At 40.1% G+C, this 12,056-nt stretch overlaps 1 protein-coding gene across 3 annotated transcripts in view; it reads left to right on the top strand.

Moving 5' to 3' along the window:
- Window positions 1-12,056, top strand: part of pex14 (peroxisomal biogenesis factor 14) — a 43,569-nt gene that overhangs the window by 10,538 nt on the left and 20,975 nt on the right. For all 3 annotated transcript variants that reach the window (XM_084015772.1, XM_084015771.1, XM_084015770.1), the window contains exon 3: window positions 8,495-8,579. In XM_084015772.1, coding sequence (XP_083871898.1) covers window positions 8,495-8,579 — 85 coding nt within the window. The remainder of the gene's footprint in view (window positions 1-8,494; window positions 8,580-12,056) is intronic.

Here is a 12,056-nt window from a genome sequence, read left to right as displayed (position 1 = left end):
GACTGTAGAATACGGGGATTTTAAGGGAGGAGGAAAGAGCAAACACTCCTCGGTTATTCCCAAATATGCCTCGATATCAGATTTTGAGTTATTTTCCGTCACTGCACGACTTGCCTCCGGTCCGCCCCTCTTCACATCTATTGGACTACGTCACACTCATTCTCCCCTTCTACATACTGTGTGGAAAGTAGTTTTAGGTATCATGGGGACGAGAAAAGGGGAAGTGAAGGGGCTTCGTCAAACAGCCTGTACTTTTGAAATGCAGAGAGTGGCATTGTCATGTGTTTTCTGTGTCAAGGTCGACAGAAAATGTCAGAACAGGTGCGCGTCTGCTGCTGAGCTGCTTGCCAACTCAGCCCCTTTGCTGTAACACGCCACCCTGTGTGACATTATAGTGGTTCACTGTGGGTCGTCTCCTCTCCTCCTTTCTTTCCGAGGAGCTTGGTAAAACATGTATTTTCCCCCCCGTCACCACGTGAGTTGATGCAGAGTTCAGATGGGTGTTGACGCCTTAATTTTGACCACTGCCTCTTGATTGTCACGTAGTCACAAAAAGTATGGGTGCTGTGCAGGAGTGACGTGCAACATTCCTTCCTGATTACTCTTTTTCTTTTCTTTTCTTTTTGTTTATCAGATTATATCTTCCTATTTAAGGAGACATCATTTTTAAAGGAGAGATCCCTGTTTTTTAGGGTTAATTATTGCTCATTGCCTTCTTAGGAAGAAACACTTCATTATAGAGGGATCAGATATGTTTTTTAGTAGTCGAATCATCTGTGATCTAATAGGGAAAAAAGGAGTGTCTGAACATGACATGACATCTGTGACTTAAGGCAGAATGGATGGCGTTATTGCAGGTGTGCTTAGTTATATCATTGTCACGTCACTTATAGTTAAGTTACAATCTCCCTCAGCCAAACAAATGTTGCAAAACCTGAAAATTCTGTCTTGAACTTCTCAGAAGAGGTGGATTATGTTTAGGTGTGGCATAAATAGAAATGTTGTGCAGCTTCACTGGCTCAGTAAGGTTGGAATTAGGAATTATTATTCGATCGGACGGGCTGTCGTGTTTCTATCCTCTCTGGCATCGGGTTAAATGAGAAGAAAGGGAACTGCTACTTCTGCGACCCTGAGTGTTTTCTGAAGCTGTCGGCACCGCACTCTTTTTTTTATGCTTATCCAATTCTCGAGGTTAGAATCTTACAGGCAGCTGGAAGCCTCCAGAAAAGGAGAATTGGCCAACATTTTTCTTTGTCACTTAGTGTGATCAGGAACAGACTCTGCCTGCTCTGTTTTTTTTCCTAACCAAAATGAAGGCCCAGTGCCCTAAGTTTCCTCCCTCATTTGATGGCGACTTATCTGCCGTTGTGGGTGTGTGGCCCATTGTCTTGGCAAGTGTGTCTAAATGTTTCTGACAGGTCTCAGTGAAAGACAGGCCGCAAGGGTAAAACTGCCACGCTTTTTGTCCCCCCTTTGACTCCACCCGTACCACCCCTGACCAGTAGATGGCGATGTTAATCTTCTCTGGCTACACTCCTGCCTCGATGCGTCTCCCTTAACATCACACTTCTCCTCTCCTTCCCTCTGTGGCGCTCGCCGAGGAAAAGCGGGGTCTCACCCCGTGTGGAGGGTCATGCCACCAATTCCTGCCCTCCTTTGAAGACCATGAAATTGCTGATCCAAGACGCACGATTAGTGCATTCAGCCTATTGACTGGAGACGGGTTGACGCACGATTATAATGTCACTGGAATGTCACAATCTGCCTGCTTGTCTTTGTGAGCGTACTCTCATCCGGGTGGCACAGTGTAACCAACAAGGCATAATTTGATCAATAAAAGGACACCTCTCTCTCTGTTGTCACTGGCCTCTCCATTTTAGTTTTATTAGTCAATTTGGCAGGCTGAGAGGACTGCAAACACAACTGATGCCAACTTGCTGAATCTTCACCCCAGCTCCCTGCTTTATTTGCAGATTGCTGTGGTTCCCTTCAAGTTGCTTCACTGTGTGCGTGTGTATTGCAGGATGTGTGTGTGTGTGTGTGTGTGTGTGTGTGTGTGTGTGTGTGTGTGTGTGTGTGTGTGTGTGTGTGTGTGTGTGTGTGTGTGTGTGTGTGTGTGTGTGTGTGTGTGTGTGTGTGTGTGCGTCTTTGGGTGGATGCTGCCTCAGTGAGAGGAGCAGTTTGGATCAACAGAGGAGGATAGGCTTGTCACTGTAAGTTGCTTGTGACGGAGGCGGCTCTTCTTCTGACACCACAACACAACTTCTGTGGTGTGTCGCTTGGACACAAGCTTCACGTTGTTTGCTGCTGGTGCCGCTTGCGTTTTGCCTCAATCAACTAATTGAATGTGAAAGGCTGGCGGGCCTTGATGATATGAAGGACAACACGCGAGAGAGCGTGGCAGTTTTAAGAAAAGCCATTGTGTTCGTTGATGCAACTGTAGCCGCTCGCTTTACCATTTCTGTTCACAGAAGAACTTTCAACCGGCTGCTTGGATTGTGGGGAGAAACTTTTATATTTCAAAATGGAAATGTTGAATGGTTTTATTGACCTCAGTGCTGTTTTTTTTAATATGCAAAGATCTTATAACATTATTTATCATGTTTTTATGAATTTCAGGTGAGCAACCAAAGAGGAAGTTCTTTTCTTCTTGGGTTTTGTGTCTCGGTTTTACAAAACTTTAGGTAGCGTATATATAAACCATTTAATAAGCACATTTTAGTTATTTCACTGTGAGCCAGAATGCCAGCATTGACTCTCATTTCACTACAGTTTTTGTTCATTTAAAAACTGGTGCACAATTATTTTGTGGAGTTAAATAATCTAAATAGGATCTTCTTTTTGAAACAGTAAAAGTTCAGTGACCAAAATGTATGTGCAGTTTTATATTTGTGTTGAAACATGTTGTTATGCACTTAATCTTGATTTTTCAAAAAACGTTTTGTGCATAACACATTTTGAAACCGAAACACAACCACATTATTTTTGCACATTCCAGGGCTTAAGTTTCATCTCGAGCACTCTTGTGTTAAGTAATGCTCATTCCCCACGCCGAAGAGCACCGCTTGTCACAGAATGTCATCATTGGCTGTAAAAGAAAAAAAAAAAAAAAACGAAAAAGAAAAGCTTCAAATTACAGGAAAGAGGCACTGCATTAAAGAACAAAGGAGATCGATGGCAGTACATTAAATTTTATGCGAATGAAAAAAAATCAACTAATTAAAATTGATTACTCCTGCTTTGTAAATGTGTTTCTGAATTAAATTATTGTATGAAAACATTTTGACCAATTGAGGAGCTGAGGAAGTATCCATTACTGGATTGCAGCTGAGAAGGGGCTTGAATGTTTTGTGGTGGCTAAGTAGTTTGTTGTGCTCCACTGCGACTCCTCTCTTGCACCCCCACTGCTAAAGTGCCATGGGTTAATCTCTGATGACCCTCATCTCTCACAGAAGCTCCGGACTCATGGTTTGGGCCTTTTACCTGAATTAAAAGGAATTTGTGGGATATATCAGTATTTCTGTCCAAAGCGGGTGAAAGTGAGGTGTCACTGACAGAGTCGCTGCTCTTTAGTCACCGGGGCTCTCAGGGCCCCGTTGGGGACGTCCTTCTCTAAACAGTCATCTGTCTCGCTAGTTTAGCAAGGGCAACCCCAGGCAGCACGACTGACAGTTACACATTAAGAAATGTCAGACTCTGCTTTATAGCGTATCTCTCAAGCTAGTTTTGAATTGGCTGGATGCCACATGTTTCTCTTCGGGTTTAGATCTCACAAGAATAAAAGAAAAGCTTCACTTTGTCGTTGCTTCATCAAAAAACACTTTTCGATGCTATTGTTTCTTAATGCTGCACTAAAATGTCTGTTTTTTATCTTGTTAAATCCTTTAAATTATTATTTCTTTTAAATAACCACCTTTTTTAAAACATTTTCCTTTAGTTTTTTTAGACAGGAAATGAAGCACTCACACGACATCATCATGCATACCCAACAATTAAATCATAAAAAAAGTCACTGTAGTAAAATGTATTTCTCTATCTGCAGAAGAGAAGGGGGGAACGGACAGGGCGACTGTTCTTATTCCTCACTGTCCTTTGTATAACTCCGAAGGCTGTATTATCTGTATTTATCTGTATTCTGCACAGTCTTTACAGTTTGATGGTGTCCTCGCCAGATCAAATGTACGTTAGCCCCCAGTGTTTCTTACCGTTGAACCTACACAACTTTTCCACGCTTGTGATGAGAGCGTTACGATAGGGAAATGCTGCGGAATGGAAAGTTGAGTCTGTGCATGCAGTGGACTTGAAAAAGCCTTGATTTCCGTCCACCAACCCCCCCTTTACAAAAATTGCGTAATGCCCTTTTGATGTCATGATTGTAGCCTTGCCCATGGCTCTGACACTGATACAGGGCTGTATGTTATTTTTAAACCTTTGCAAAGCAAGTGTCGATGAAGTTTTCCATGACCCTTTTTCATCCATGATGACTCTGATCTTTAATTTTTTTTAAATAACAGTCATTCGATAAAAATTGACCACATTCTGAGAATATTACATACAAAAACCAAACCGTCGTATTTAGCGTTGTAATTACTGGACCGTTTTAACAGATGTAAAAGTAGGTTGTTTCACCCGTACTCCTTTTTGTCAGAGTCGAGTTTCCGTAGTGGTTGTTCATTTAATTTTTCTCACATTGTAGCTTCTCTGAGAAGAACTGCCAAAAAGAAAAGAAGACACAAAGATGGGAAAAGTTCCCTTTGTACAGAACAGAATTGTCAGAATGGTTCAGTTCCTGCAGAGCCATTGAAGCTCTTGCAGTGTCTGAACGAGAGTGGATGTGGAGGTTAGCTAAATGGTTAGGTCTGCACTTCACTTCCTGATGTCTCTCAGGGTCAATAATTCCCTATTGCTGCTCCCATGAGGCCTTACTTCCTCCACTAAAGGTCACATCAAGGCGGGAAAGATGTCACAATTAGATGGGCATTTAAAGCTGCTCTTTTAAAAAGATTAAAAAGCACTGCTGGCCACATCAAGCAGCCAGGCGACTAAAGGAAACAATAATTGCATTAAAACGTCATTCCTTTTTGGTTGGGCTCTAGTATCAGAAAGGTATTGGGTTAAGTAATTTAAGACAGCTGCCCCTGATAGCAAATCATCCATGAAAGCACCAAATTAATATAGAGCTTCATTTTTCGCCGTCTCTCACTTTCTCTCGCTTTTGGTCCGCCAAACGTGTGTTTGGGGGGGAAATTTGAGATCAGCCTAACACAATTTTGGTTCATGTCTATCAGTCTGTTATTGTATCAGGGCACTTCTCCACAAATGTACAGGCCGGGGCAATTTGGAATGAATTGATTCACACTGAGACTAAATCCTATACTTGCTAATGATTTCCTTTTAGCCCCTCCATTGTACCCCACACCCAACTTCTCGTTCCATCATGCCCTCTGAATGTCTTCAGTGTTGCAGGCTAATTGTGTATATGTCTTTTTGTGGAATACATGACATGGATTAGGTGTTGCTAAGAACACACAACAAAAATTATTTTTCTGTAAAAAAAAATAAGAAAAATTGAAGGACAGATGTGAGACTTTTTACTATGGGAATAGTCATAATGAATGTTGTATTTTAATCAAAAATATCTGTAAGTTCAAAAGTTCTAAAGATGCCGAGAGATTTACAAGACTTCCATTTCAGAGTAATTACAAGTTAACTGGTGGTGTATTCAGACTGAAAACAAGAGTTTTGCATAATTTCTTGTGAGGCATTTAAAAAAAACTGGGTTCAAATGTTGTTCTGTGGTTTATTTTAGATACTGAAACTTACTGTAACTTCAAATACGGAAACAGTACATTGCAGTAAATGAATTTTCCAACTGCTCAGATCCTGAAACCCCCTCAATGCACACCTCCGAAACATCCATAGGCCTTACTGTATATTATAGTTAAGTGCGTTTACTAGTAGTTGGAGCAAAAATATACAACTGGTTACATGGATTCCCTCAGGCGTCCGACCATGTGGTTCGAACATAATTGGATTTCATCCTCATTTCTCCCAATTCAAGTTATCACAATTGTAATTTTCAGACAAGTGCAGTGCAAAGTCTTGTCCAATTCAAACTCAATAGCATTGCTGTAATCGTGTCCGTTCATCAACTTCACTCTCTTTAAGTGTGTTGGTTAATGTTATCTCTTCCTGTGATTGAGTTTCCGCCTCTTTTTCGCCTTTACCTGACACTTTATTGGTTATCCAGTTTGTAAAGATTATTGCTTTTAACATGGAGCACTTTGGTGCATTAGCAGCTTTACAAGAATCTTTACAAAATAGTCCTTGATTTAACCAAACTCATTTTAAGTCTTCCAAAAATAAAGAAATGCCCTATTTTTAATAATAGTTTGAGTTATTTACACTGCCAACCCACTGCCTTGTACTGTTATCCATCTTACCCCACTAAAAGCCCAATTGTGTGCTACCCAACACTATAACTGGGATGATCCATAAGTCAATAACAAGACAAGACTGAAATCTCTGCAATGTGGTTATAATTGATTGAGATGTCTGGGTGGAACTAGTGCAAAGCATCTATGTCATCTGCTAAGAAGTGCACTTTTCCTCTCCCTAAAGATCCACCACTACAGTTTTAACCAAATGGACATTTGCCTCATTAGTTTGCCGCTGAGCTAGCTGCCGTCCTTCCTAAGATGTCATACTTATGCCTATTAACATTGACACAATTTTCCTACCAATGTTGTGCTGTTGAAATTTTAAGTGAATGGTAAACAAGGTTTGCTCGTTCAGCATATTCTTCCTCTATTAGGTCATTGCCTCTCCCAAGGCCTACATCACTTCCTTCTTTACTGGAATAAATATTAGAATATTAGATTTCGGTGTGTTTATTATCTCTGGACGCTCTTCCTTTTACCACAAGTTGCCTCATTGGCTCACTTACTTGAGCAGTACGAGCTTCGCCAAGAGCTGAATGATTTTGTCTCGTTATCAAAGGGATATTTTCTCTGTGTTTTGACTGTATCTTTTGGCCCAGAACATCAGTTGGGGGTTCACCATGCAAATGGTTTAATCTGCTTGTCACAATGAAGGTTCCGGGTGACTGACTTTAATAAGCCCTCAGCATATAGAGATACAGGGAATTCCATACCCCTTGCATAACCCATAGGTACACCAAGGTCACGGTAGTGTCACGGTGAAATGGTAGATTAGTGTCTAAATATATTGCGCCGGCATCTCCCGGGATGAATCTGGCACATTTTGATAAAATTCAGTCCCAAGTAATCCTACAAAATAGTATAATAAGTCTCCGCACGCAGCGTGGTATTTTTAATGTGTGTATCTTATTAGAACAAAAATGTACTTATGTTGCTTTTGAGCATATTTATAGCCCTTTAAAGACGAGTTATATTTTCTGAAGTTCCATAAAGTTCCCTGTGCTGTGATCCTTTACTGTACGCTGTGTTTGACACAGAAATCCAGCTCTTTATGCAGCCTCCTTGCCACACCTACCCCTTGGACAAGTTTAAACTGCAATTCTTTTTGATTGAAAAAGGTTCATAGTATATGCAATGCATTACCCAAAACGAATTACCACTGGCAGGGCGCTCAATCACTTTGTATCTTTCAACACTAAGAGAAAAGAAGAGTAATCAAAACCTTTCAACCTATTAGAGGGATGACTTTTACAATTGAATCACGGGGACCACAGGTGCGATAATAAGTCATCTAAACCTCCCCTCCAGTGTCTTTCCCCTTTCTCTGTGTTCTTACATATTTATCTATTTTAGGAGGCGCCACTTCATGGCGCCCACTTCAAATTTATGTTTTAATACTATTTGAGGATGATCTTTTTTTTTTCTCCCTCCAATTCTTGGAAATGAATACTGGGGTGGAAAATTAAGGTGCATCTCGAAGGAAAACATAATAGAATCGATGAACGCGGTGCACTTAAAACTACTGATGTTCTGATGCTATTTAACGTTCTAGTGCATTAACGTTTCAAGTCATTACAACATTCAGGCTGGGTGATTTGATCATGGCAGGTTTTTAACTGGAAGAATTACAGAAGTTTTCAGCCTAGGATTCTCAAGTTATTAGATACAAATGATCACCTCTGCATTAAGTATAGATTTTCTTCCACTGCGCACTTAAGAATGGAAGTTTGTCTTTAAGAGGGTAATAGCAAATTAAGCTCCATACTCCATTTGTCCAGCACTCTTGATGGGCTAATTTTATAACTGCTGATTTGGTCATTCCCCACATTTAGCTGGAAAGTGGTCAGGTGGTCTTCCGCCTCACTCCTGGGTGAGGGGGCTACTATCAAATTGAATCCATTTATGTTTTTGTCTGGATTTATAATGAACCTTTTTCTTAGGGGAGATCTCAACTGTTGTTTGTACTGTTAAAAGCATCACTTTCCTGCAGACCATATCCTCTTCCTCTCACATCATCTCATTATGAGGAATTAAATCACACGTGTCTCTTCCAGATCACCACTGCAGTGAAATTTCTACAGAACCCGAAAGTACGCCAGAGTCCCTTGGACACCAGAAAGGCCTTCTTGAAGAAAAAAGGTGAGAGGCATTTGACTTGCTCTTGCTTTATTAGGCGGCAATACAGGAATGCCTTGAAAAATACTATATATGTATATATATATATATATATATATATATATATATATATATGTCTCTCTCTCTCTCTCTATATATATATATATATGTATATGTATGTATGTTTAAATATATATACACATGTCAGAATATTGTATTAACATTATAATCCATATATGTCACAAAATTTGGTTGGCCCTGGATGCACACGCTGTCTTTTTATTTTTTGGTAAGATTAGTCTATAAAGGTCAAAGGTTACGGCTGTAGCTCTTTGCCCTGGGGGTCTAACAAGGGTCGATTTTAGCTTCAGAGTGCATGATTCAGGCCCTGTGAATAAATGACACACCAGTTGGGATGCTCCTTTGGGTTCAGGAAAATTAATATTGACAAACTCCCTCTGCATTTTCAATGGAATTATCAATATTGCCTTCCAGCATTTTAACCCTTTTACTTAATTTAACTGTTATCGTAAATTTGAGGCTTGACACAGTGAGGTTTTCTAAGCAGCGATGGTGGAAATGTTTGCTGGCTCTTCAGTTTCTTTGCAATTCATTGAGATTATTTCTGACACATTGTTTGTGCAATAAAACTTGCAAAAAGCTTTATTACTCTGAACTCATTTAAGTCGGTTCAATATAAAGCGGCGGTGGAAATGCGCACTGTTATGCCATGTATCTCTTGATGTCGGCCTATGGCTGAGCAATCCCAGTATGTACAGAGAGAGAGCAGGTGGCTTTACCTCAGATAAGCTCTTTGTGGTGTGTGTTTTATTTGTTCTTTTGCAGGTTACAGGCCTATACTTACAGGACTGTACCTCTGCAGTGCTGGGGGACTTTGTCTCCAGCATTAGAGAAGCCAAACGGTGAAAAGTGAGCCTAAAAGCACCATGACAGGGGAAAGTAACCTGAAACCAAATCCATGGTTGCCGGCTGCTACTACACACATCTCATGTGGCTCTAATGATTCTTGATATCTTTTGAAATGTCTTTGTCTTTGTGTCTCATTATTGGCAACCAAAGCATGTTCGTAATCTACTGTTGGATATCTCCAATGTAATAAGGCCTCATCAATATCAAATGATATCATACTCCGCCAGATATTCATCTTACTTTCTGCTTTAAACTGCTGTAAACTCTGCAGAGCTCCGCTAGCCAAAATGGTTTGCTCTTACTGCACTTTAAGTCCATGAAATATGTATGACGCTTTAATGCAGATTTATTTTGGAAAGTTTGTTCCACTGTAGATCTAAACAGGAACCCTCGTTTTGCATAAGGGCATTGATCTCGGGGAGAGGGTAAAGAATGAGAGACAATAGAGTAATGAAACACTAAGCACAAAGTATGTTTGAGTAGTGCTCTGCAGTATTCATAGGATAACTCTTGCATGGTATAGTCACTCAACCTGCAAGTCCCGTACATTTATAGTTGAGCTTCCCTGAGTTGTTCAGGAAAATGTTCCAACACACTCATTTCAATGGGAGAGCACTATTTGTAAATGTTTATGCTGCAGGATATTGTACCAGGAAAAGGCTATGTAAGGTCCACCTTGAACATTTCTATAGTAATTATGTAACTGTGAGTGTAATTTAGTAAACAACTCATCTCAGTTTTATGGAGTGTAAATCATGAATGAAATTTGTTTCTGTGTTGGCAAGAGTCTTATTTTCAAAGGACCACTTTTCCTCCATAAAAGTGTTCATATGATGATATAAGATAGTAATAGAAGATGATCAGTCATGATGCAGATTAGTTGCTTCCTTTTCTGTCTCACTTGAGCCATATTAGATTTTTTTGCATAGGCATAACAGCACAGTGCTCACAGTTCCCCCGTTTCTGTACCCAGCATGCATTGTCCTCTCAACCCTTTGACCTAGAAACTGGATCATCCTCCTCCGTCCACCATCACCACAGCAAATGTGTCACTCTTAATTTCTAGTACAGTTTAATAACATATTTATGTAAATACATTTGTATTTTACTCTATATTAACAGCCAGAAATGTCAAAGCACACATAAAACGGAACAATACCATCTCCCCGCAGAGTGGATTTTAAATTGGATTCCTCTTGCTGCCAGTACTTACACTGGACAGCTGATGAAGGGGAAAACAGGGCCCACTTTGATTGCATGTTGCAGAATCTTCATGTAATAATCCCACTCCTGCATATTATTTCCCTGCATATTTGTGCCCTAATCTGCACTGAAGGATGGCTCTGTAGTTACATCCCCCCAATAGATTCTAATAGTGTGGTTTATTTCAATATTCACTGAAAATATAATTTTCTGTTTTCCTTCAACTGTCAATTTGAGGGTATGAATTGGCAATTATGCAGTCCAATATTTCTCGCTGCCCTTCTTGAGTCCTTAAACTAAACTGGCTGAAATATTGAAACTTTGTCATTTAGACGTAATATAAATCAAGATTCTAATCCAGATGCTTTTTTTCCATTTCGTTTGCAGAGGACTCGGGGAAATGAATTGCATTTAAACTGTCTTGCAGCCATCTTGAAGCAATTTTGCTTTACTTGTTCCGTGCCAAGATCAAGTAAATTTTATTGTGTTTGAGTGAAATATAATGTGCTCCAGTCTCATCTAGTGAATTGTGCCATCTATGTCCTCTACAATTAACAGATGTAACTACTAAAGAGCGTTGGGACCCATTTTGGCACCATCGTTAAGCTCAGACAATTAGCAGTTACACACATAATTACCAAAAAAAGAAAAAAGAAAAACGAAAATCATATTCTCAGGACAAAGTCAACAACATTTTCCATCTTTCAACATGTCACTTTGACCATAGCCCCTGAACTGACATCACTCAGCTGCTACCTGATTAGCAAACAGAGTGCAGTTTGTCTGGGAAAGTAAAGCACAGAGAGGACACATACTGTACGTTGTTGCATAGCAGGCAAATACAATATTAAATGCATTACAGACACTGTACACCCTCTTGTCAGCGAGACATAAATGATGGCTTGACTTATTTCTTTTTTATACCGTCCCAATTGTTATTGAGTTGAATAAATAATGCTAATAGATTTCACCCTGAGTAGAGGGCCAGTGATCGAGGGTCACAGGGAACACAGGTAGGCTGTTGGTCTATTACCATACCTGGTTTGAAGGTAAGGGTAAGGTTCATCATCCCAGATATTAATAGGATGCTGTTTGTAAGTGGGGTTATGTGACTCACCTCTCGGACAAAAATGACAATGACCAAGGCCTGCATAGAAGGTAAAGGGATTGATGTGGTTATAAATTACTCCACGGCGCCACCTAGCCTAGGCCTTGCCTACTTTGTCATCAGTAGAAGGCGATAAAGCAGGGAAATGAGAGCAGAGTCCCCCTTTTTAATACATAAATGAATACTCTATGAGAGTGGTCATTATTTAGGGCATGCTATTTTCAAGCAGTTGTACCGAACCGGATGACATGTAGAATCTT

Source organism: Eutrigla gurnardus (assembly GCF_963514095.1).
Source record: "Eutrigla gurnardus genome assembly, chromosome: 8".
Classification (NCBI taxonomy): Eukaryota; Metazoa; Chordata; class Actinopteri; order Perciformes; family Triglidae; genus Eutrigla; species Eutrigla gurnardus.
This window is presented reverse-complemented; position numbering and strand designations above follow the sequence as displayed.